This window comes from Sceloporus occidentalis, unplaced genomic scaffold (genome assembly GCF_023333645.1).
Source record: "Sceloporus occidentalis isolate IW3139 unplaced genomic scaffold, rSceOcc1.0.p SCAF_8, whole genome shotgun sequence".
Lineage (NCBI taxonomy): Eukaryota > Metazoa > Chordata > Lepidosauria > Squamata > Phrynosomatidae > Sceloporus > Sceloporus occidentalis.
The window spans coordinates 16,021,504-16,046,877 of NW_028316988.1; the positions used below are offsets into that span (position 1 = coordinate 16,021,504).

Below are 25,374 nucleotides of genomic sequence, written 5' to 3' on the forward strand. Positions count from 1 at the left end.
CCCTGGGAATGTGGACTGCATGCCGGTGCGGAGATGGAGGAAGGAAGGAAGGAAGGTGAAAAAAAGAAAGAACAAAAGGAAGGAGGGGGGAAATGCAAAATAAAGGAAAAAGGAAGAGTTTAACGAGAACAAACTTGATGAGCAAGCAGACCCAAATGAGTGGTGTGTAAGTAACTGAGAATATAGAAAAAAACTGGGAGGGGAAGAGGCAAAGTTTGAAAACAAAGAGAATACAAAATGGAAGGATGCTGGAATCCCGTCTCCATAGCAACAGAGGCAGTTGCCAAGCCGCCCGTGAAAGGTGTAGCATCCTCACTCCAGCCGTGCAAGAAACCCATCTCTCTCTGTGTCTGTCTTTCTCGTTCTGTCTTTTTCTCCCCCCCCCCCCCCAATTCATGGCCCAGTTTTATCCTTGGCTACTGCTGTTGCTGTTGAGTGTCTCCTTGTGTCTCGGCTGTGAGCCTAACGGCACAGTGCCCAAGGTGAGCAAGGGAGACCTTGGGTTGTAACTTTGAAGCTCAGCTCCAGTTGACTTCCAGAACATCCTTAATAATCCACTGGATTCCCAGGATCTCTTTGTTAATGCCTGCTGAGTTTGGGCAGATTCAGCTCTGGGAATTTCCCCCTTCCCAAGTGCCTTCCATGTCAGTGGGTTGGTGAATCCATTCTGAGTTTTAGTTCAGCCACAACTGCGGGCATTTTACATTTGTTATCATTTCCCACTTAGGACACCCCAAAGCAAACCTATCATGGCATTTTCTTGGCATGAATTGTTCAGAGGAGGCTTGCTGTTGCCTTCCCTGCCCAACCTCATGGCCTCTAGGATTGCAAGTCCCATAAACTCCCACCAGGTTCAAGCTCATGGGAGCTGTAGTTTGGCACCATTTTACTACGCCATTGTATATAATGGGACTTTGGTATCCATGGGGGGATGTGTGTGTGTCCTGGAACCAAACCCCAGCAGAAACCAAGGATCCACTCTAATAATAATAAATAACAATAGTACCGTTGAGACTAAGGGAAAATGAGAAATGTCTAGCATAAGCTTTTGTGGAGTCAGATTGCTTCCTCAGATGCTGTGCAAAATATAACTTATGGGGTATCCAGGTTGCGATCCATTATCTTCAGTAAATGGAATATTCACGCTCTAAAAATTCCAGTCACTGCCCAAACATTCTGGTGCCATGGGAAAGAATTGTTCCCTTCTGGAGTCCTTGCCAACGTACCCATTGTTCTTGGACCTGAGCAGGTATCTCATCCAGTGGGTCCTCTTCTCCCCATAGATGCCTCTCTTGAAGGAGGAGACGAGGAGGTAAGAGGGAAAGAGGCTGTCCTAATGGGGTAATGAAATGAGTCTCCCTTTATCAAGTAGACTTGATAAAAAGCAAACTAGTGTACTACTCTTCCTCGTGCTTAACTTGTGTACTCTCCCTCATGCATAACTTTTGCCATCTTGACCACCTTCTGATGTTGCTTGGTCTTATGTGTTCCAGTGAATAATCATCCTGGCTTGTTCCTTCAACAGACTTCTGGGGATCAAGATGTACAAGAGAAGACTGCCAAAAGCTGCCCAGATCAAGGAGGACAACTTGACAACAGCAGTGGAGCACAGTTCAGCTCAGATCATTAAGCCCCCAAGAAAGAAAAAGCAGGCCAGGAAGCGAAGGCGGCGGCTCAAGTCTTGGTGGCTCCGGCAGCAGCCAGGCATCCCCCAGCTAAAAGTGCGAGGCCGGAGATGCACCTTCCAGGCCTTCATTTACAAGAGGTAGAAGGGCCCATCTCTGTTGCTTGTGCCCATTTCACAGCTGCAAACAGATAGCTGTCCATCCTCTGCTTGACCATCCCCAGTGAAGAAGAGACCATCAACTCTATCCATGATCAAACAGGTCTTAACCATTAGGAAGCTTCTCCTAATGTTTAGCCCGTACCTGTTCAACCTGGTGGCCTCTAGGTATTTAGAACTGCAACTCCCATAAGCTCCCAGCAGGTTCAGGCTCATGGGAGCTGTAGTTTGACACATCCAGACAGCACCAACTTATAGAAGGCTGGTTTAGCCAAAGAGTCATTTGCTTAGAATGCATTAGGATAGAATGTATTGGGATTTGGGGGATTTGATTATTAATGGATTTGATTAATATGTTCTCTCTAGGAATCTCTAGATCCTTCAGCGCAATTCTATCAGAATTTGACCATAAAGTCACACCAGAGAACCTAGAGATTCCTAGAGAAAACACTTTTCTAGGCATTTGTAGGTCCTCCAGTGCAATTCTGTGGTCAGCCTTCACCTGGCATTGACCATAGATTAGCACTGGAGGAGCTAGAAATGTTTTCTCGGGTTTAAAAAAAGTGGGGATTTTTAATTTGTGGTTTTCCCATTTTTACGGGGGTCCTGTGCTCCTAATGCCAGCAAATGTGGAGGTTCCATGGTACGTAATAGATTTAGGTCCTGACTCATGGGAACATCTTCCAGATCAGTTGTAACTATTACTGGTTGGCTTCAGGACTGTGGGCCCAGCTTCAGGTCTAGTACAAAGGATGCCCCATAAGATTTAATTGTGTTTGACTCATGCAGGTTGCCACCTCAAAGCCAAGTGAGCAAACTGAAAACTTGCTACTGCAGGTTGAAGAATGCAAGAAAGCCTTCAAAGGCAGCCGACCCGGTAAGTGTAAGCTGGCTTCCCAATCCTATACTTGAAGGATGGAATAGAAACATTAAGGGCCTAAGAAGAGCCTTAGCAATGTGAAGAGCTGCTCTAGGTGTCCATATAACAAACAGTAAGCCAAATTGTAGTTTGTTGAATTTTGGCTGGCTGTATCCTATGCACACAAACCATAATTTGTTACCATTAATTTAGACATCACAGTTTGTTGCTGGTTTATGAATGTTGGCTTCTTTAAACCATAGTTTCTTGTTATGTTTGAATGGCGAATCATGGCTAGTCCTAGTCTTGTTTCTCCAGTTGCCCTCCCAGAAAGCTGGAGATGACAAAAGAGTTTATGTGATTCTAACAAGCTGTTCTTCTCATCTCTTTTGAAATACAGGGGCAATCCAGCAGTTCTGATGTGCCAACGGATGGGAAAAATTTACCCGGAAAGGAGAAAGGGGAGCATTCTGAAAAACCAGGACGTGTTAGCAATGTGCAAGCAAAGCAAAGGTAAACAACCTCAAGAGAATCTACAACCATGTAATCTCACCCATCAAAGTGCTTTTCAAGCTATCTAATGTGAGTGACCGGCAATGTTTCTTTCCTCCCCATATGCCAAGGACCATCTTTGTGCCCATGGGCTACAATTCTTTCTTTCCTGGGAACTTGCCAGGGATTTGCAATTGATGGATTGTATGGACAGGCACTACTAGTCCAAGGAGCACCCCTTGGTTAGTATGGTTTTAATGTTGAACTAGGCCTCTGGAAACCAGGGTTTGAATCCCTTCTGATCCCTAGAAACCCAAATGAGTAACCTTGGGCAAATCACATTCTCTCAGCCTCAAATGAAGGCAAAGGCAAACCCCCTCTGAACAAATCTTGCCATGAAAATCCCATGATAGGTTTGCTTTCAGGGTCACCATAAGTCAAAAAACTACTAGAAGGCATGCAACAACAACCAACATCCCTAGCTAGGCTCTTAAAACAGGCCAGGATCAGGGACTCTTTCTGGGCACCTGTGTGCAGTTCATTCATTACCTGCGTATGATATAGTTTTGTCACCAGAGCTGCTTTTTGTGTTGCTGTGCAAAAGCCCTAGTGAGACACGTCCTACACAAAATGCAACCTAAAACGTTCCTGCTAGGAGGGAAGAAAATGCCCAGTCTTAAGGAAATTCAGTCAATAATAATAATAATAAATAAATAAATAAATGGTTACCAGCCTAAAAGTAATCCATGTTTTGTTGGAGCAGAAGGTCGAAGAAACCTGGCCTTATGGAGAAGAAGAGATATCAGACAGTCTCTGAGTACCAATTCGTATGTCCAGGTAAAACACCGATATGAATATCTTGGCTGTAGCCTTACTCTGAAGTTCGCCCATCTCAAATGTACACTGGCTGGCACCCTGTTAATGGCATAAGTCATGCTACACATGAATCATAGTGCAAGAGGCCTTCCACTGGTGAAAGCCAAGTTGTGCACACGGCAATGTTGTGCACTGCAGCTATGAACTGGTGCTACAAATCGTGCACCGCAGCTTCACATTGTGGTTGTGCAATGACAGCCAGTCATTGTCATGTATTGTGCAGTACATCAGGGCGTGGCATATCTCTACGAGTGGATATTTACACTACGTTCAGCAGATGTTGGGTTGCAAAGTGTGTTGATTCTCACGAGAGTGATCCTGTTGAATCAGTGAGATTTACCTATGCATTGACTTACCATTCAACAATTCATGGAGTGGGTCTACTCTAGTTAGGACTAACCAAGGGACACCAATCCCTGTTTGCTCTGCAACATACTTTGGAAATTGGCTACTACACAGAATTGATTTCCAAACAAATAAAGGGTCAACTCTCCAGCTTCAGATGAGATTGTTTTGCATTGGTGATGGTGCCAGTTGTGTTTGAAAATCTATTTTCCCCCATCACCCTCAGGAAAGGCTGTTTTCCATTGCACCAAAGAAAGCGTGAAGCAACGGTTGCGTTCCATCTATCTGGGGAAGGCATACCAGAAACCACAAAAACCCAAGCACTCGCTGGTTCGGAAATCTCGTTGCCGTAGGGGGATAAACAACACCCGAAGGTACAGTTATAAGGCAGGTGGCTAAACTTGAAACCATAGGTACTTTAGACTGGGTATAACTTGGATGATGCTGTGTCCAGTATGTGCTGGACATTACTATAATTTAAACCTGGGTGGACAAAGTGCACGCTGCATGTGTCTCCAAGACCACTTTTGTGGCACTTCAGCATCCTCATTATTTTAATCTTAAGGCAAATTTTTCTTTTTTCAGTTTCTTGCAACAAATACTTTTCACTGTCTAAATAGATGGAGGCATGAAAAGGCATGCAGCCCTCCACGTTCCTCTGGGGAGCAGTGTGGCGTAACTGACATTTGCCCACCTCTGGTTTAAACCAGCTTCTCAAACATTGGCCCCAAGGTGTTGTGGGACTGCAGCTCCCATCTTCCCCAGCCAGCATGGGCAGAGGGAAAATGATACTTTGAGAACATTACTGAGAAGGCGTGATTTAAAGAGATATAGAGAAACAGGGATAAAGAAATACAATATATCTCAATAACCAGTGTGGTGTAGTATAGTTTGGGGGCTAGAACTAGGACCCTTGGAGGCCAGGGACTGAATCCTTGCTCAGCTATGGATACCCACTGAGTGATTTGGGGCACGTCACACTCTCTCAGCCTTAGAGGAAGACACTGGCAAACCTCTTCTGAAGAAATATTGCCAAGAAAGCCCCATGACAGGCTCATTGGTCGCCATACATTGGAAGTGACTTGAACGCACACAACAGCCTCAACAATATTTCTCATCTTAGTGGGAAAGAGTGGGATCAGGTGAATGCAATATACCTGCTGCCTAGCTTGCTGACCTAGTAGTGTTAAGTTTTAGGGGATCTCATTGCCCCCTGGATTTCCCCCTTTTAAAGTTCTTTCACTATAAACTGGAACAGTTTCTCTCAAAGAGAACAATCCTCTCTAAAAGATAGGTGGCCATTGCACTACTCAGTGCAAGGAACAGGGTCCTCTTGGTGGTGGCCCAAATTCAAGGCACACCAAGAATTGTTTTTTAAAGCAGAAAGTGTTTTTCAGTGATCCTTTTTCTTTGCACCCAGGGGAAATGCCAGGGCTAAAGCCCAATGCCCAGTGGGAAGTGACTTTCCGAAAAATGTCAACCCAGCAATCCCACCGCAGGGAGTTTCAAACCTGACGTACCAAATCAGTAAGTTGATGCTTGCCAGCCCTGAAAGCCTCCCTTCCATGCCAGCTGAAAATCAGTACCTTACCCACCGACAGCATCAGCCAGCTCTGGAAAACACATCCCTGCTGGCAGCAGAGGACCTTCGAATGTTGAGTAGCATTCCTGCAAGGCAAGGAGGCAAAGAAGGATGGAATGTCAATCTGGATTATAACCTGGAATCTCGCCGACAGGGAAGCATGAAGAATGCACTTGTGTCCTTTGCTTATTCCAAAAACCCACCAAGGCCAAGGCCCATGTCAGCGAGAGAATGCTACACCAAAGCTTGGCACCATCTGTTTGGCGGCGAAGAGAAACCAAACAAGGAGGTTTCAGAGAAAGGGGATGCCGCTGAAAGTGTGCTGGAGCTGAGTGGAAGCAGTAAGGCAGCCATCATTCAAACCCGGAGCGCCATCATCATCCCAACCATCACTCAGTACTCCTCCGACGAAAGCTTGACCACAGAGGTGCCTTGCTTGAATGGCACCCCATTTCTGACTGAGGTGAAACAGGATAGATCTTCAAGTGCCGACTTTGGCCAAATTGCATCAGGGAAGGAATGGTTGATGGGAAATCTTGCACATCATTTCTACAAGGAAAGGGGACAGGCAGACTATTTCCCAGTCCCCGGGAACAGAAGGGTTGAATCCTGGGGTACAGATGCCTGGTAGGCCCCAGATCCAGAAAACTCAGTTTTGGCACTGAATTGGGCCAAAGAAGAAAGAGACAAAACTTGGGGCTTGCTTTATACTCAGTCAGAGATTATGGATATGAAAGGCTCAATTGAGCGACTTATTTTAAAGCTATTTTGAAGAGTAAAGATGTTTGAGAATTGATCCAGACTCTTAACTGATTTATAACCCGTAGTTATGCACAAGTCACAGTTTAGCTTAGTATTTGTTTCATGGATTTATCTCACCCTCTTCTCCTCAAACAGGGACTCAGGGTAGCTCTCAAGATTAACTAAAGACTTAGTAGAGCAGGGTGTTAAAGGAGATGTTGGTGGATTGCACCTAATACTCTCAATGAGCTACTAGTATGGCCTGTGTACGTACAGGTATATATCCATGCTTGGAAAGGTTAATTTTTTGGCATATTATTCCCAGAATCTTGTTGGATACTGGGCAGCGTAGTCAAAAGACACCCTTTGGCTGCTGGTTTGTGGTGAGTGCACTGGCAACTATGCAAATACGATGATAACATGGCTCAAATATGGCACATTGGGAAGGAAAATAGCTGGTCTGCCAGATCGGTTTGAGAAGCAGTGGCCTAAATGACACCCACGAAGCACAGATCTTAGTATGTCAGCTTTGCCATGGAAACAAAGCACCGGTAAGCAGAGTGGGCATTTCAGACACAAGCGTCTGATTAGTAAAAGCCACAGTTAGTGCCCTCCAACTGCCCTGCCCCCTTCATCTTAAGAAGTTCAGGTGAAGCCCCTCCAGCAAGGGGCATGCAACACGAAAAGAGAAGAGGTTAATCAATATGATTAACCCCTACATTTAATTAATGGCATTCCACCAAGAATATTCAGTTAACCTTTAACCACATATTTTCCCCTTGCTGAAAAGGAACTAAATGGCACAAATAACTCCCACACATGAAAATACTAGCTTTTTAATATTTTTTTAAAAATGAAAACATCTAACATGATGTTTATAGTTTAGAAAAAAAAAGCATTTGGACTTTTCCCTTTTCTTTTTCCTCCTCCGAGCCCAAATTCCAGTCAGCAACCTTGACAGCAGAATTCTCTTCTAGTTCAGGGATGGGGGATGTCTGGCCCTGCAGATGTTGCTCAATTGCAACTCCCATCAGCCCCAGAAATTGTGGTGATTGGTGATGGACCATGGGAGCTGCAGTATATCAACATCTTGGAGGGACATGCATTCCCCTTCCTATTCTAGGGAGACACAGTTGATTAGCCAAGGCGTTCAAGGATTACTACCAGTTTCGGTACAGAACAGGGCAAGTATCCAATCTCTTGATGAAGGTAAGACAAAATAGCATCATTCTTCTGCAGGATCCAGGGAAGCCTAAAGTGAGGCTGGAGTGGGTACTGTTGGCAAGGACAAGTCCATAGATGGGGCTTCGGCTGCTTGGACCGGGCTGGGCTTCCGGAGTTCCAGTTTTTCATTGAGTTGGTTGTACAGCTCCTTCACCGCTTCGCCGCTCTAGCCGAGGAGAAGATGCAAAGAGAAAGAAAAAACCCAAAAGCTGTTAATCACTTTTCCTAAGCTGCTACTAGCAGAAAAACAACTATTCTTCTATTAATCGGAGGTTTTTAACACACAGGCATACATACACAACACTGGAACAGGGGCACTGTGTGTGACTAACGCTTAATAGTTTAGCCATGGGGCATTCAGAACTAAGAAATAAGCCAAAATTGAAGAAAAACAGCAGACGGGTCTGGCAGTCAACAACACTCTCATTCATATATATATATATATATATATATATATATGCGCACATGCACATTCTGTAGTCACGACCAAGAGGGTCCTGTCTCTTCTGACTGCCAAAATCATAGAGTTTTACTGATGGGCACATGAGCAGAGCTTCCAAAACAGAAGTGAATGTACTGGTACAACCAAATACAATCTGCTTCCAAGACTTTTAGGTCTTTAGAGGTCAAAATCGTTTTAACAAAATGTCACTGGTTAGGTTGGTATAAAAATGGAGTTACATGTTCAGACTTTCCGGTCTATGACCAGGTGGATGAATGGCACACCAATGAAAGTTTCTGGCCTATTTTTAAAGATAGCCCAACCAAACATGCATTGTAGTGCTCCAGCTTAACAGCAGTATTTTGCAACCAATGTCTGTGCCCCCTTTACCTGCTTGGTGGGTTCTAGAGACTTCTGCAGAGACTCCAACTTGGCAGGGGCCACTTTGTGGTGGAGGTGAAGCAGCAGCCTCAGCACATGTCTGTGCACATTCTCCTTCCTGTGGAGTGTGAGAAAGAATTATGATTGCTCTTAAGCCCAAAGCCATCCATAAATACAGTTTCGTTTCAAATGGAGTCTCAAGGCAGACTGTTTTCTAGGTCAAGAACAGGCAGTGTGTCTCCTCTCTGTCACTTCTCTCTAGTGAGGTGTCTGTCCCTTGTAGTGAGAGGCAGGCACTCTTACGCAAAACCACTGATGTTCATGAGATGAGTTCCTTGAAGGAATCTTGCACTGGGATTGCTATTTCTGGGGATTCCCAGTCCCTGTTGCAATGGATATTATATCCCTGGACTCAAGGGACTCACAATTTCCCAACAAAGACCCCAAAAATGGCTCTTCACCCCCGAACAACCATCAGCACTTTGTTATATAATCTCCTGGAGTGTTGGTAGAGATCTCTCCACAACCTCTGAGGATGACCTAACCATAGCTTCTCCTGCCCCACATTCCATAAAGTTAGAAAAGCAACCATGAATCTTTTAAGAATTGCGCCCAGGAGAACAGAAGACCCTTTAAGAACTGCATCCCAGGCTGGGCAGCATTTTAAAAGAAGAATGTTACCTTGAACAAGTGGGGAGGAAGAAGCTGTCAAAGAGACTGGTGCAGAATTCCTCTTGTGCAAATTCGTCCGCCAGCAGGGTGAGGTTACCCGTAAGCAAGTGCAGGAAAATGTCGCCAAAGGCCAGGTCATTAAAGGTCTCCACTGCCAGAATAACAGACACATAGAGCAGAGGCATGCAAACTTTTCAATGGTAAGGGCCACATCTGAGGGGTGACTGCCTGGGGATGGCCAGGCAAGCTGGAGCCTGCGTACATGGGCCAATACACATTTTATACACAATATTTGTAATAATCCTGTGCATGAAACAAAGTTTGTGTACACCAGGGGTAGGCAACCTTTTTGAGCCGGGGGCCAGGTTGCTGTCCCTCAGACAACTGGGGGGCTGAAGCCAAAAAATAAATAAGTAAATAATTTTTTAAAAAATTAAATAAATAAATAAACCGGGACAAATGTAGGACAAAATTTTCACATGGTGGACACTTTTTTAAAAAAAGTGGAGGACACGTGAAAAAATTTGCTGATTTTTTAAAAAATGTTAATATACATGCATGTTTCTGAGGCTTCTATAGACAATTGCCCCTGCGCGCAAGAGGCCAAAGGCCCCGGCGGCAATCGGCGGCAGGACCAGGCTGGGGCCAGTCCCAAGGCCTCGCCAGGCCACATCCGGCCCGCGGGCCGCAGGTTGCCTACCCCTGGTGTACACCGAATAACTGTATCACTGTTATTATTTCCACCAACAACCAGCCTTCTCCCCAAAACTGGGAGTTCAAGTGGCTTACAAATTAAATACGCTGCAAAGGATCTAGCCATCTTCTCACCATTCTCTGCAGCACCTCCAACTGTGAGGCCATTTTTTCCTTGGGCTACAAAGGCCATAACCAAGAAGTATTACACAGTCTGCCCTGCAGGCTTTTTTGGTTAAAGAAACAAGCAGTCTGGTCATAGGAGGAAAAGGGAGAACTCACCCAGCGCTGGGAGCAGCCGGAGAAAAGCATTCTTGTTCCTCTGCTTAGTGATGTGGAGCACATAGTAAAGGCCAATCTCGCAAGCAATCCGATGCTCCAGCAGAAATCTAGGATGCATGCGGGAGAGATTAAACTGCCTCCCTTGCAATTCACATGATCAAAACGAATCCAAGCCTCCCTCCCTCTGGCTACTGGTGATCTTCATTCTCTCCTCAGTGCACTAGAGATAACTTTGGTTCATTTTCTTTCTGAAGGAACCAATGAGTAATTTTAGGAGTATTCTTCCCACTGCAGCGTTTTTAAAGACTTTTCATATTTGGGGACTTATTGAATGCATAATTTGCACAGAAAATAATTATGTCTGCACAGGAAATGCTTCTTCTTGTGCAGAAAATGCTGCAGCCAGGGGTTATTCTATGCAAAATTCACACGTTTTTCATGTGTGCAGAAAACAGCATCATCTGGGCCTAAAAATCTGGCTCCCTGTGCAAAACAATCACACCCAAATTTCTACACAGCACTGCCTTTCTAATAAACCTCAAGATTTCACCATTTTGATGGGTTTATTTATGTCCAATTTGTTTCAGGATGTTCAGGCTTTTAGCTATTGATGGGCTACTCATTTCATTTCCCTGAGACAGCATCACCAGCCCTTAAAATATTCTGAAACATATGAAGGGCACCAGATTGGGGAAGGCCACTGTTTACTTCTGCCTTTCAAAGTAGCCTCTCCTGGCTTTGACCCTGCCTTGCCTTGGTCTTAACCAGCAAATGTTTAACAGCTATGGTGACTTACTTTGGAAATATTTCTGGGATGGCAGTGGGGTAAGGCACTGGGCCCTTTTCTTCTGAAGGAAGCTTCTGGTCAACAGTGAAGGTGTAGTCATCTACCACAAATGACATCAGCAGTGGTAAGAACTTGGTGATCAAATCCACTTCCTGAGAACCAGAGAAGAAAATGGAGCGTTAAATAATGGGATGTTAACATTTTTCATCTCCGAAGAAGGCTAGTAGCAGCTGTGTTGAAAATTGGGTCCTATCCATCATGTATGTTTTAATTGCTCTATAGAGGCTGGCAGTTTCTAGCATAAAACTAGGCCTTAAGACACTACTGGCAATTGTGAGGGATATAGATGACCATGTTACCATTTTGGGTTCCTTGAAGATCTGGCTGTCGATCATGTCCCAGGCTCCCTGTCCCAGTGACAACATCCTTAAGAGAAGCAGAAGATCGGGGCTTTCCTGAAAGGGAAACACCTTGTCATCTTTGTCTGATCTTCATTTATTAATCTGTTTTAATAATACCCCTTTTTTTTCTCCAAGATTCAGGACAGCATGGATAGTTCACACACACACTCCTCCTTGTTTTACCCTTGCAATAGCTCTATATGGTTGGCTAGCTTGGGAGCTGATGGCTTGCCCAAAGTCATTTGGACAAAGATAACAACTGAGCAAAAACTGAATCTCCTAAACTGTAATATGAAACTGTAACTCAGTTGTTCCAAAACCTGGCTCCCCAGAGCTCAGGTTCTTAGGGGCCCAAGCTCTTGGGGTTTGCTGACTATAAGATATACTTTGAGGATGGCTCAAGAGTGGGAAATATTGGCCCTCCATATGTTTTGGACTACAACTCCCACAATCTTTTCCTGTACACACAGTGGATGGGATTGTGGAGAGTTGGCCCACAACATCTGGATGGCCAAAAGTTTCTCACCCTATGAATGAGGTTGGGGGGGCAGGCCTGATCTTTTTCCAAATGTGGACTGCTAAACAGGGCCAGTCTCCACAGCAACCACATGCATCTTTCTGTCTTCATACTCCTCTGGCCCTCTTTTGGCAACTGGTACTTTTCAGGAGAGCTGAATGTAGTCTTGTGACTTCCACTTGCAGACCTGCAACCTCTCACTCACCCTGGGCAACATGTCCTGCCCCACAAGTTCCTGCAAGTGGCGGATGGTGCTCAGCGCCAAAGTGTTGATGGCAAACGGGTCACATAAGATCATGGACAAATCCCTGGGGGAGAGGAATGGGGCAAAAGAGGGAGGAATGAAACAGAAAACAAGGGCACACTGAACACAACTAACAACTGAGAGTGCTTTTGGTTCAGGCATGGAACTTATTTCAGCCCTTCTGATAGCCACAAGGCCTGAATTTCTGTGTTTTGATTCCTAATAAACTTTGAGTATGTCAGATTACTTTCCTTCTCCTATATACTTATAGTAATCTCTGAATGCCATTGCCCATATAGGCAATATAGAACTCATTGCACAAGAAAGAACTGTCAGCATACACAGGGGATTCCCAAAGTTCACAGAAGTACTCAAAATTTTTGGAGGAAGGCAGGAAATTAGCGGTCCCTCTCCTCCACTTTTTAAAATGTTAACATCCAACCTGAAAATGAATTTCTGTGTAAATCCACAACCTGGCACACTTTGCTTTGAATGTCACTTGGCGTAAATTAATGGTGTTCTATACTGGCCCTTGTAATTTAAGAATTATGGTGCTGTGTGAGGCATTGGACTCTCTAGGTTGTAGATGTGCAGTTTCTAGCACAGACCCTCATTCTGCAAACACACACAGCTTTCTTATTCCTTTAGGGTTTGGTATATAGAAAGCTAATCCACTCTCTTGCAATAGGAAAGTATACTCAGTTGTGCAGCTGAGAAGATGCAGTGATGTATATTTACACTGTGCTAAAAGCATAAAGGATTTTGGCCTGGACTGGAGGAAAAAGCAAGATCCAATGTCCAATTTAAGACTGCTCACCCCAGCACTTGTTCTTGCCCTTTCTTCACTCCGTCGAGGAAACCCTGCAGCTCTCGAGCCCGCTTGTTGTCAATGAACCTTTCACGAATGCAGGCATCCAGGCACCAGGTGAACTGCCAAGGAAATCAAACATTTAATAGCCGCTATGCCACACCAAGGCAGCATATTCCAGTGTCAAAAAATTTCTATTAGCAGGAAATTCTTCCCAATGTTTATGTGGCATCTCTTTCCTGGACTGCAACTCCCAGCCTCCCTCAGACTTGTCTGTGCTAGCAGGGGATGCTGGAAGTGGTAGTTCAACACCATCTGGAAGGTTGCTTTATTCCCACTCCTTCCTTAAGCCTAGCGAGGTTCACAGCCTGTGTGAGCAAGGAGTGAACGGAGCCCATGCACCCTGTACCTTGTGGCAGGGGTCCACTGTGCAGATCTCACTGATATCCAGGTCGTGCAGCGACATCAACAGCTCTGCCCGCAGTGTGCAGTAATGGACATTGCGTGTCCGCAGGAACAGGGTTCTCAGGAACTGCAGCACCATATCATAGAGCTTCACGTTCTTCCCGATCATTTGGGTGAGTTTCTGAACCACCTTTGGCCCCAGAAAGAAAGAAAAGCTTTGTATGAACCGGGTACCATCAAATGATGTTTTGGACTGCACAATGAACAAATAACTATTGCTCAACCACAGGGGAGTTTGCCACACGGTGATGGCAACATTTAGGTGACAATGGTTATTTGGAACATGTCTGTCACAGAACCAGTATTATTAACAGCTTTCTTCTCACCTGCCTGTATGTCATGGTAATAGGAACAAGTCACCATGCTAGACTGCCCCCTTAGCTCTTACCTCCCCCTGGCGCCGCATCTTGGGAGAAGGGCTGAAGAAATTATGTAGGACGGAGAGGTCGCAGCTGAACAAGGCATTCTCCTTCTCCAGGATGTACTGCTTCAGCAGTGGGGAGACTTCATCGCCAAAGAGGGCCTGGTTATCCTGCCAGATCTGACGCTTCACCTCCACCGCACAGGCTTTGTACAGATCCTTGTCAGCCATCACCAGTTTCAGCTTTTTTTCGGGAACCTATGACCAGCCAGGAGAGAAAGGAAAGGCAAATGAATCAGCAGGCTGGTCCTGAAATATAGCCTGTCCTTTTGTAGTGGGAGGGATTGGTGGTGGAATTATGGGAGTTATAGTCCAACCCACTGTTTTAACAGTACAGTTGGCCCATGTTGGGAGAAAGACTACATAGAAATAAAACTACAGTGAGCCCTTGGTATCTGCTGGGGTTTGGTTTCAGGGCAAAATCCATGGATGCTCAAGCCGTCGATGCTTGAATCCATGGATAAAAAATCCATGGATACAGAGGACTGACTGTAACTTTTAAAAATCTGCAATCCCTACCTTGGGCAGATGTTTCATGACACACATCACCACCGGCTGGATGGAAGGCATCTTGACTAAGGGAAAGCTCTTCTCCAGTAGATCTTCCAGCTTTTTGTACCTGGAGCATGCAAGAGGGAGAGGGATGCAACAGCCACCATCATCATCCTTGCAGACTCAACGGAAGGAGAGGCACCCCAGCGGTTGTGTGTACCTTTCCTCAGCCTTTCCTTCAGAGGCGATGGCAGAGACCCTCTCCAGAAGTTTCTCTCTCAGCTCGTCGAACACGGACTGGTGGAACTCCAGCCTGGGAGTGCCATGGAGGTCCAGGAAGGGCAGCGCCGACTGGAGAGTGGGCAGGAGGATGCCATTTTCTGTCTGTCAACGTCAAACAGAATTATTGCCATTTACTGTATATATGCGTGTATAAGTCTAGAAATTTAGATTAAAAATTGACCCCAAAAAACTGAGTCAACCTATCCAGGGGCCAACGTAAATAATGTGTTTTAACTCATATATATTTATATATATGGTGAAAGGCAAGGGTTTAATCTACCCTGGAAGCACTGACCCCCTTCTACTCTCTTATCCATCCAGCCTTAAAGCTCACTCAGCAAGCAGAGAAGGAGCATGCCAGAAAGGAGGTCTATAGGGGAGGTTTCTATGTTCAGGGTTACTTTTAAAAACAATGAAACAAATAACTCTATACTCTCTATATCTATGGAAGCGGCCATGAAAGCCTTTGACTTCACGCTTTCTTGGTTTGTTTGTTTTATTTGGGGTGTTGACAAGATTTATGTATAGGAGGTTTGCTGTTGTCTTCTTCTTAGGCTGAGGCTTCACCTGCACTGCAGATAATAATAATAATAATAATAATAATAATAATAATAATAATTTATTTATAACCCACTCTTCAGCCAAGGCTATCAGAGCGGCTTTTGATAATGCAGTTTGACACCATTTTAACGGCTGTGGCTCATTACTATGGGATCCTTGGGTCTGTAGTTTGGTGGGGCACACGAGATCTCTGACAGAGAAGGGTGAATATCTCCCTAAAAACTTAAAAAAATCCCAGGATTCCATAGCATGGAGCCGTGCCATCTTAAGTGACATTGAAGCGTTTGAATTCTGCAGTGTGGCTACAACCCGGTGCAGAATCGAAGCAGTTTGACACCACTTTGGCTGCCATGGCTCTATCCTACAGAATCCTGGGATTGAACGGTTGGAAGGTGAATGCACTCTGTATGTGCTCAGAGGCACTGTGGCCTTCCTTCCTTCCTACCCTCCTACATCCAAGGCCCTCAAATGGCAGGGCTGGCATCACCCTACAATTCAGGATGATGCAAGGAAGAGGGGAGCAACTTTATCCCTGGACCCGCGTTCCCTAAAGGAGAGGGCGCGCACTTCCGGGTCCGTGTCTCCATGGCAACCGGGCGAGGCCTACTCGCCTGGAACTGCTCGATGGCCTTCAGGGGCTCCGTGCAGTTGGTCAGCGTCTCCTTCAGGTCCTCCCCGTTGGCCACCCCGAGCTCCTGCAGCCCGGCGAACATGGCCCCTCGCCCGGCAGCCTCGCCAGGGCCCCTCCGTCCCAGGAAAGCCCCGGTCCGACGCCCAAATGGGTCCCCCACGGCGCTGCGGTGCTCGGCGCTAAAGGGTCCGACCGGAAACGCCTCCCCAGAAAGAAGGTTCCGCCTGAAGAGCAAAGGCGGGATTCAAAGCTATAGAGCTGTGTTAGGATCAGCCTGTAGAGAGAGATCTTGAGCACCTTTGAGACTCACTGGAAGGATCAGTATATAGAGAGACTCAGTATGTAGAGAGAGCACATACGTACATATATATGTAGTATGTATGTAGAGACTGTAGGGAGATCTTGTAGCACCTTGGAGACTCACTGAAAGGATCAGTATATAGAAAGACCATATGTGTACATACGTACATACACATATATACATATGTATGTATAGAGAGACTCAGTAGACAGTATGTAGAGAGATCATATGTATATATACATACATGTATACATATATATGTGTGTATGTATATGTATGTAGAGAGATCATATAGCATGTAAGAGTCTGTAGAGATATCCTATAGCACCTTTGAGACTCACTAAAAGAATCAGTATATAGAAAGACCATATGTATACATACATACACACATATGTATGTATGTATAGAGAAACTCAGTAGACAGTACGTAGAGAGATCATATATATATGTAAAGAGATCATATGAATATATACATATGTGTGTATATATATACTGTATGTATGTATAGAGAGATCATATAGTATGTACAGAGTCTGTAGAGAGACCCTGTAGCACTTTTATGATTCACTAAAAGGAAGAATCAGTATGTAGAGATCATGTGTGTGTATATATATACACACACACACACACACACAATACATACACAAACGTATGTATTTATATGTATGTAGAGAGATTATCATATGTAGAGATCATGTGTGTATATATATGTATGTAGAGAGATCATATAATATGTAGAGACACTCAGTATGTAGACAGATCATATGTCTCTATATGCATGTATGCATGTATAGAAAGATCATATATTATGTAGACACAGCATGGCCATGGAAACCCCCTGGGAGACCTTGGGCAAGTCACACTCTCTCAGCTCCAGAGGATGGCAACGACAACCCCTCATGAAGAAACTTGCCAAGAAAACCAAATGATACAGTGGCCCTTGGTATCCGCTGGGGTTTGGTTTCAAGACCCTCCATGGATATCAAAACCCATGGATGCTCAAGTCCTGTTAAATACAATGGCATAGTAAAATGGTGTCCCTTATATAAAATGGCAAAATCGAGGTTTCCTTTTGTAATTTATATATTTTAAAATATTTTCAAGTCATGGATGGGTGAATCAGTGAATAGGAAAAAAAATTGGATATGGAGAACTGGCTGTAACACATAATTAAAACAGAGTAAAGGTATAAAAACAAATTTAAAATAAACTTTTATTTATCTCATTTAGATGAGTGTTGGGAATGAGGAACGTGAATGGGTAGAAACCAAGGATCCAAAGGGGTAGAATATTACCGCAAATGGTCCAGTAATAGAAATTCTCCAAGTTCTTTCCAGATTCAGGAGAAGCAGAAGGTGGGACACAGGCAGTGAGCTGACAAAATGATAAAGGGCTGCATAGGAAATCCTCTCATTTTGATGTATAATGTCTCTTCCAAATGCATCTGAGGAAATAGAGTTAAGTCTATGAATGCTCATGCTGCCAACCTCTTCCTTTCTGTTTGTCTCAAAGGGGCTGCAAGATCTCTTTGCAAATCTCTTTCAGTTCTCCTTTTTGCAACGCTACCTGGACCATTTAGTACACCGCTCCATCATGTGCAGGAGAAGCCCTGACAAATGGCCCAGAACAAAGTGGAAAGGGTCAGAGACATGAAGGATGACAATGAGGACAAAACACATTTCACACTCTCTTGTGTGCACAATGATCCAGAGAGTTGTCTCCTCCCGGTGCAAGAAAAATTGGGGTTGGGGAGGAGGAGGAGATCCTCTAAAAGACAAAAGAAAGCGTCCATTCAGTTAACAAATGATTCATGCAGGCCTAGGAGGATTTAACTTTAGTGTGCAACCACAGATATATCTATATCTATCTATCTACATACACACTCACCCACCCACTCCATGTCTCTTTCACACACATATTTAGTACTATATCGTTCTTTTCTGTGCAAATTGGAAGCAGTGATGAATATTTCATGGTGAAATCCACCAATTAGGAGACCGGGACACAATAGATGATCCTGTCTTTCTCTCTTCGCCCCTTTCTCTCTTTCACCCCAGAGGGCAGATGTTTTGGATTGATGAGTTTTCCCCCTGAACCAGACGGCTGCTCATCTCGGCTCATTTGGAAATGGGGGAAGGAAAAGAGGAGGCAGCCCACTACCCAATATTCCCCTAAACACCCCCCCCCCTTTACTTATTTGATATGGTCTGCAGCTGTTTTGCTCTGCTTCGGAAGCCACATGAAAAGGAAGGACCAGCGATCTGTCATGCTGCATATGATTTGTGTATAAGTCGGCCGCTTATGTATTGCCAAAAAAGGAAGAAGTGCATCTGTCCCCTCCAAAAAAGACACAGATGTCTATCAATGCATCGGGACAAATGCAAAGTTAGAAATAATAACATAAGGTGAAATCTATCTCACATGGTAGTGGGAAAAGCGATGCAACTAGGGCTGCATCTGCACTGCAGAAATAAGGCCGCTTGACAACACTTTAACTGCAATGGCTCTACATATTCTGAGCTTCAATCCAGCTGTGACTTGCACTAACGTTTAGACACAGCGACGTCCCTCTGTTTGGCAAGCATAACAAGCTGGTCCTGTTAAACTGCCTGTCAGTTATAATCCCATTACAAAACTGTTCCAGGTTAAGGTTTCAGGTTTATTACACATTCATGACTTGGGACACGGAAGAGTTTAACCATGCAAGATGCCTACCCCAGGGTTCCTGGCCCTTCAAACATCTGTCTGACAGGCAGAGAGGCAACAGAAAAGGAAGAAAGGATGTTTATGTGAGTGTTAAAGCCTCATTGCACCACACTGTCCATGCGGCTGTTGTGGAAAAGGTGCATTATAGGGATGGTTAGGAAAGGGATTCCCAAGACGAAAATCTGATACCAATATTGCAATACATTTATACAAGAGTCTGGAGTAGCCGCTATTTGACATACATTGTACAGTTTAGAGCTGCGTTGACACTCCAGAAATAATGCAGTTTGTAGTTTGAAGAGATATTTATCCTTCTGTGTCAGAGAGCTCTGGTGCCACAACAAATTACAACTCCCAGGACCCCATTGCATTGAGCCGACTGCATTACAGTCGGCCCTTCTTATACATGGAAGGAGGAGAGCGAAACTGGGGCATTTGAAAAGAATCTGGAAAAAAGTAGGATGACAGAGGATTAATGGGGACTGTCCACTCCAAACTGGACAGGTGGAGGGGCTGTGAAGGTGGATTGTAAGATGGAAGTAAGAGGGGTTGTGTTTCACCTTCCTTGCCCTTGCCTGGTGCATGCACTTGGCAGGTGGGAAATGGAGAATAAAAAACTATCAGCTGCACACTTTGATGGGGGAAGGAAAAGACTGGCAAACAGAGGAAGGAACCAAATACACACTCCAGATTCCTTCTTTGGGCCTGTCATCTTCAGCTACAAAACCAGTTTGGGTCTGTCATCTTCAGCTACAAAAATCAGGCCACATCTCCTTTCTCCCTGTCTTCCTCTCTCTGTCTCTACCTTAGAAAGCCGGGGGCGGCTAGGACGTTTCCCGTGTTGTATTGTCAGCTCTGGCGGCTGCAGTAATAGACACTGATGGCTCCCGTTAGGAAATATTGCTGGCGCGCTTCCCTTCGCCGCTTGTGATGTCACTTTGCGAGAGTGTCATTGGCGCCGTTGCTATAGGGATGCTAGCTGATGCTCATGATGTTCACTGGCATCTGCTGGCTTCCCCCCCTTTGCCTTTGTGTGACTCAGGGAATGTGTGCCGCTAGCCAGCCCTCTCTTGCCCAGAGAGTTGTATGCCTCATTGGGCACTAGTTTGGCAAAGGGGGCACCACACTGCAGCTCTTTGGAAGGTCATGCGAGACTGAAGTCTGTGCAGGAAAACCCCAAGGCATGAGTATAATTATATTGGGGTGGGGGACCTGTGTGCAGAAAATGTAATATGAAGAGCAGACATAGACTCAGAAGAAGGAAGAGTAAAGATAAGAGGAAGGATAAGATATTAACCATCTAAGATATGTAGATGATACCATGCTACCAATGGTAAACATCACTGATTTGAAAGAATTACTAAGGAAGGTCAAGAAAAAAAGTGCAAAGGCAGGATTAATGCTGAACATAAAGAAAACAAAAACGACTACGGAGGATCTACATATATTCAACCTAGACAACAAGGAAATCAAAAGAGTTAAAAGAGTTCCCATATCTTGGATCAAACATTGATCAAAACAGAGACTACGGTCAAGAAATAAGAAGACTAGGAATGGAAAGGGTTGTGATGGAAGAACTAGGCAAGATCCTAAAGAGTAAAGATATACAACTGAGCACTAAAGTTAGGATTGTCCAAGCCATTGTATCTCCCATCACCATGTCTGGAGGTGAGAGCGGGACAGAGAAGAGAGCGGATATAAAGAAAATAAACTCATTTGACATGTGATGCTGGAGAAGAGTGCTGAGGATACCATTTGTTGTGGTTGTAATTGTGTGCCTTCAAGTTGTTTCTGACTTATAGAGGAAGGCAAACCTACCAAGGGTTTTTCTTGGCCAGGGAGGTTGGCCATTGGCATCCCCTGAGGCTGAGAGCATTATGTCTTGTCTAAGGTCACCCAGTGGGTTTCTATAGCTGAGCAGAGATTTGAACCCTGGTTCCCCTGAGAGTTGTAGCCCAGCGCACAAACCACTACAGCACACCAGCTTTCAGAGTCACTTTTTGGTTGCCATAAGTCGGAAAGGACTTGAAAGTACACAACAACAACAACAATGCCATAAGACTCTTTCCCCACTTCGCTATTTTTTAAATAGTGGAATAGACTGACGCGACTGTCTGTTGGAACAGGGTTATATTTGAGACTGTAAGCCTGAGGGCAGAGACTATCTTGTTTCCTATTGATCTGTAAGCCTCTCTGAGAGGAACAATGGTTTAACTAATTAATAATAATTAACGGTTGCAATCAGGACTGGTTCAAGCACCCTCACTTTGAGCAGATCCTAGACTGTCCCCTGCTGTGCATGAGCCCAACTGAAATCAATGAGACTTATTTCTGAGTAAACATGGCAAGGATAGGGGACTTCTTTCAACCAAAAGGACCAGATTCACGAAGTTTTGGGAGTACATGCCAGCAATGACAGATGGTAAAAATAAAAGGGCTAAGGTTAAAAATGCCAAGATATTTTGTTGTTGCGTACCTTCAAGCCATTTCCGAATTATGGTGACCCTAAGGCCATGGGGTTTTCTTGGCACGTTTCTCCAAAGGTTGCCCTTGCCATCCTCTGAGGCTGAGAGTGTGTGACTTGCCCAACGTCACCCAATAGGTTTCCATGGCTAAGAGGAGATTTGAACCCTGGTTCCCAGAGTCCTAGTCCAACACTCAAACTATACACAGGTTCAAGTAGTAACTACAAATCCCAAGTGTCTGTAGGTTTATTTTCAAACTCCCCCCACAACTCTCACATATTGGCTGTATCTTTTGCATGGAAAGATGGGCCATATCAGCGTTCCTCCGAGGCAAACTATTCCACACTCATAGTAAAGAAATTCTACCTAATGTTTAGTGGAATCTCTTTTTGTGCCATTTGAATCCAGTGTAGTTCATGTTCTAATCTAATTGTACCAAATTGCCTAATTGTATCTAATCGCGTCTTACAATATTTCGTACTTAATCTAATTCTACTTGTATCTTGTAATATTTTGCAATGTCGGTTTCCTTTTCTCTCACAGGTTTTCTTTCCATTTCTTCCCTGGCAGTTTCCTCCCAGATCCCCCGCTCCTTTTACAATGCAGGTACTACCATGACAACATACGTGACATGTGAAGTCAACTCTGGATTCAGTTGTTACCTTGGCAACATGTGTGTATTCGAAAATATATGCGTATATATTAAATACACCCTTCTGTCACCAAACGTAATGGCTGTGATGGTTCATTATCCAATTTCCCCCTTCAGGAAGAAGGATCAGGTTAATATCCCTAGGAATATGGGGACAGTCTTTATAATGCAATTATCGGACAGAAAGGGATGGTTATGGCAATGCAATGATGCAGTTATCAGTAATTGCTTCATTCATGGAGACATTCTCCTTCCGCATACCATGCTACAATCTGTGAAAATGCCTGTGTATTGATTTGTTGTGGCATGCCTTTCTGCACAATTGCATATTTCTTCATTGTTGTTGTGTGTCCTCAAGTTGTTTCCCACTTATGGTAACCATAAGGTGAACCTATTGTGGGGTTATTCTTGGCAAGATCTGTTCAGAGAGAGTTGGCCTTTATCTTCCTCAGAGGCTGAGAAAATATGACTTGCTCATCCAGTGGGTTTCCATGACCAAGCAGAGGATTTGAACCCTGGTCTCCATTGCCCAAACCATGACACCATGTTGCCCTTTCTTTGTATTACTATCCTCTAGGTATTGGGTTTGTATCTGAAGGACTCTTGACTCCCTTATAATAGCTTTGTCCAATTTTTAGGAAGGAAAAAAAAGCAAGATATTATACTGACTGAAGCAAACAACAAGATGGGACTCTGTTTCCAGGGTTCAAATCCCTGCTTGGCCATGAAACTCACTGGGTGATCTGAGAAAGTCACATGCTCTCAGCCTCAGGGGAAGCCCATGGGAAACCTCCTCCGAATAAATCTTGACAAGAAAATCCCATGATAGGGTTGATTTAGCATTGCTATTAGTCTTGAAGCCACACAGCAACAGCAAATCAGCACCAAAAGAGACCAAAAGACAACCCTGCATACATGGGGATGCATCAACGCTGTAGACATAATGCAGTTTGGCACCACTTTTAACTGTCATGGCTCCATCCTACTGAAGCCTATGATTTGTAGTTTTGCAAGACACTGGGACTCTTGCAAGGCTAAAGATCTTGCAAAAATACAAATCCCAGGATTCCGTAGGATGGGGCTGCAACACTTAAAGTGGGGTGAAACTGCATTATTTCTACGGTGTAGATACACCCTGGGAGTTGTTGTCCAAAGTGTCGTTTTTACAAGCTCTGCTGCGAAGCATCTTCCGCTGCTGTGTTTCCATCTATGTTTCGGGGAAACTGGATGAGAATACACCTGAATTAAAATCCAGAATTGGGTACAGATCTGGGTGTGCATACCTGTCAAAATATCAGAGGGCTGAGGCTTAGGAGCGAGCCATCGTAAATTGAATGAGCAATCGGTAGACAAGGCCCCGGTGATCCAGTGGGTTTACAGGGCTGAACGTGTAGGACTGTATATCACTCTGGTCCCAGTTTGTTTTCAACCTTACCTTACCGGCTCCTTGCGAGATTCCTCCCAGAGATAGAAGAGGTGCAGCTGAGCCTCACCCTCCTTCAAGATGGGGAAACTGAATGCATTTTTCGTTCCCACCTGCAAGAAACAAACTCTTCATGCGTCAGGATGTAAGGAGGAACAACACCCATGTTACTTTTAGGTTCTGAAAAAACACAATTTCTTTAGACACTAAACCTGCATAAGCTAACATCTTTGCCTGATGAAGAAGCCAGTGGAGCTTTGAAAATTTGTTGTTGTTGTGTGCCTTCAGGTCATTGCCAATTTATGGCAACCCTAGCATGGTATAGTGGTTTGAGCGTTGGACAAGGACTCTGGAGACCAGGGTTTGAATCCTTGCTCAGCTATGGAAGCCCACTGGGTGACTTTGGGCAAGTCGCATGCTCTCAGCCTCTGAGGAATCTAAAGGCAAAGCCCCCTCTGAACAAATCTTGCCAACCCAAATGCACAAAATGCATGATGCAATCTTTCGACTCAGCCATATAAACCCACAGGGTGACCTTGGCCAAGTCACATCCTCTCAGCTTCAGAGGAAGGCAATGGCAGTGTCAAACTGCAACATTTCTGCAAGGTAGATAAAACCTAAGACTAATTCCTCCCTTTGCTGCAATCGTCCCCACGGTCCCATTTTTCTCTCCATCCTAGACTGATTCCAGACAGAGATGAACAGGGATACAATTATGTTAGAGATATGTTAGTTACCTTTGGTAGAGACTTTTGGTCCCTGACGGCTGGATCATTTAATTAAGGAATCCTGAAAAATTTCTGAAGGAACCACCGAGACTGCAATTTAAAAACTATGGCAGCCCAGGAGACATAAAGCCCTTCAACGAACGATGGCTGTTACAGATAAAAATATAGCTTCCATTCTCCTTACAATATAGATGAATAACCTGTGACCATCTAAATTACATTTCCTTTTTCCCTCGCCACTGGCCATGTATGCGGGTGGTGGCTGATGGGAGTTGGAATTCAACAACATTTATAGGATCTAGACCTTTCCACTTCTGCCTTATATCTCATACTAGGAAAAAGGATCCTAGGGCCTGTTAAAGACTGCCAAAATAAAGCTGCTTCGGGTCTCTTTGGAGGTATGCTGTTTACATGATGCATGCATCCAAAGAATCCGGAAGCTGCACCAAAGCTGCACTCCAGTGCTTAGGAATGGAGTGTGGCTTTGGCACGACCTCCAGACTCTTAGGACCCATGCATCATTTAAATAGCATACCTCCAAAGAGACTCGAAGCAGCTTTATTTTGGCAGTCTGTAACAGGCCCAAGTTACAAAATGCATGCACACCTTTTATGCAGGATACCCTCATTTTGTCAAATGTGCATTTTGCACACATTGTATTGTGATAGCACTTAGCTGGGGAACACAGCTGTCAGAATTAGGGTTGCAAAGTTAGGACTATCCCAGAGTAGGCCATTTGTTTCCTGTGAGTGTTGTTGTTGTGATTTGCTATTGCTTGTCTATATATCACGTTATTGTTTCTAGTGCAACCTGCTCTCCTTTCCTTAGGAAGCAAGCGTGGGTGGGCTACAGAACTGATTTAACAATCATACCAGGGAAGTGCTTCTTTAGCACGAAAGGCAAAACTGCAGACATTTTCACTGCCAGCCATCCTCAGGTCTGTCGCTTCTCAGACTTGAAGCAAAGTGGGACACGACACAGACTCCCCCTTCCTCTGTTCCAATAAAATAGCACAAAAATTGATCAATACTCTAAGCGGACAACCTCCTCCCTCTGCTAGCCTTATTGAGACCCCCATTTGAATCCTAACTAGGGCATGGAGAGAACAGCAACAACGA

At 44.5% G+C, this 25,374-nt stretch overlaps 2 protein-coding genes across 4 annotated transcripts; one reads left to right on the forward strand and one right to left on the reverse strand.

Moving 5' to 3' along the window:
- Positions 1-393: 393 nt before the first annotated feature.
- Positions 394-6,705, forward strand: LOC149308030 (uncharacterized). 2 transcript variants are annotated; one of them, XM_089536991.1, is made up of 7 exons: positions 394-482; positions 1,526-1,765; positions 2,573-2,660; positions 3,043-3,155; positions 3,898-3,971; positions 4,582-4,729; positions 5,776-6,705. In XM_089536991.1, the coding sequence occupies exons 2-7, from the start codon at positions 1,542-1,544 to the stop codon at positions 6,566-6,568; spliced, it is 1,440 nt and encodes a 479-aa protein (XP_089393117.1). In that variant the 5' UTR covers positions 394-482; positions 1,526-1,541; the 3' UTR covers positions 6,569-6,705. The 2 variants fall into 2 exon arrangements, with proteins under 2 accessions (XP_089393117.1, XP_089393116.1); XM_089536990.1 differs by lacking the exon at positions 394-482 and adding an exon at positions 1,249-1,312.
- A 793-nt stretch (positions 6,706-7,498) lies between these two features.
- Positions 7,499-23,641, reverse strand: LOC149308031 (negative elongation factor B). 2 transcript variants are annotated; one of them, XM_089534945.1, is made up of 14 exons: positions 23,541-23,641; positions 15,962-16,205; positions 14,728-14,891; positions 14,535-14,634; positions 13,983-14,213; positions 13,539-13,724; positions 13,139-13,251; positions 12,283-12,385; positions 11,519-11,614; positions 11,169-11,311; positions 10,373-10,479; positions 9,407-9,548; positions 8,735-8,843; positions 7,499-8,068 (listed from the first exon to the last, which is right to left on the reverse strand). In XM_089534945.1, the coding sequence occupies exons 2-14, from the start codon at positions 16,061-16,063 to the stop codon at positions 7,931-7,933; spliced, it is 1,734 nt and encodes a 577-aa protein (XP_089391071.1). In that variant the 5' UTR covers positions 16,064-16,205; positions 23,541-23,641; the 3' UTR covers positions 7,499-7,930. The 2 variants fall into 2 exon arrangements, with proteins under 2 accessions (XP_089391071.1, XP_089391072.1); XM_089534946.1 differs by lacking the exons at positions 15,962-16,205; positions 23,541-23,641 and adding an exon at positions 15,796-15,913.
- Between the last annotated feature and the right edge of the window lie 1,733 nt (positions 23,642-25,374).

Coding starts and splice junctions, on each gene's coding strand:
- LOC149308030 (XM_089536990.1), top strand. CDS start 1,284: ATGCCTCTCTTGAAGGAGGAGACGAGGAG. Junction 3,156..3,897: donor AATGTGCAAGCAAAGCAAAG/GTAAACAACCTC, acceptor TTGTTGGAGCAG/AAGGTCGAAGAAACCTGGCC. Junction 3,972..4,581: donor GTACCAATTCGTATGTCCAG/GTAAAACACCGA, acceptor CATCACCCTCAG/GAAAGGCTGTTTTCCATTGC.
- LOC149308031 (XM_089534945.1), bottom strand. CDS start 16,063: ATGTTCGCCGGGCTGCAGGAGCTCGGGGTGGCCAACGGGGAGGACCTG. Junction 11,615..12,282: donor GGCAGGACATGTTGCCCAGG/GTGAGTGAGAGG, acceptor TTTCCCTTTCAG/GAAAGCCCCGATCTTCTGCT. Junction 9,549..10,372: donor CCGGCTGCTCCCAGCGCTGG/GTGAGTTCTCCC, acceptor TTATTCTGGCAG/TGGAGACCTTTAATGACCTG.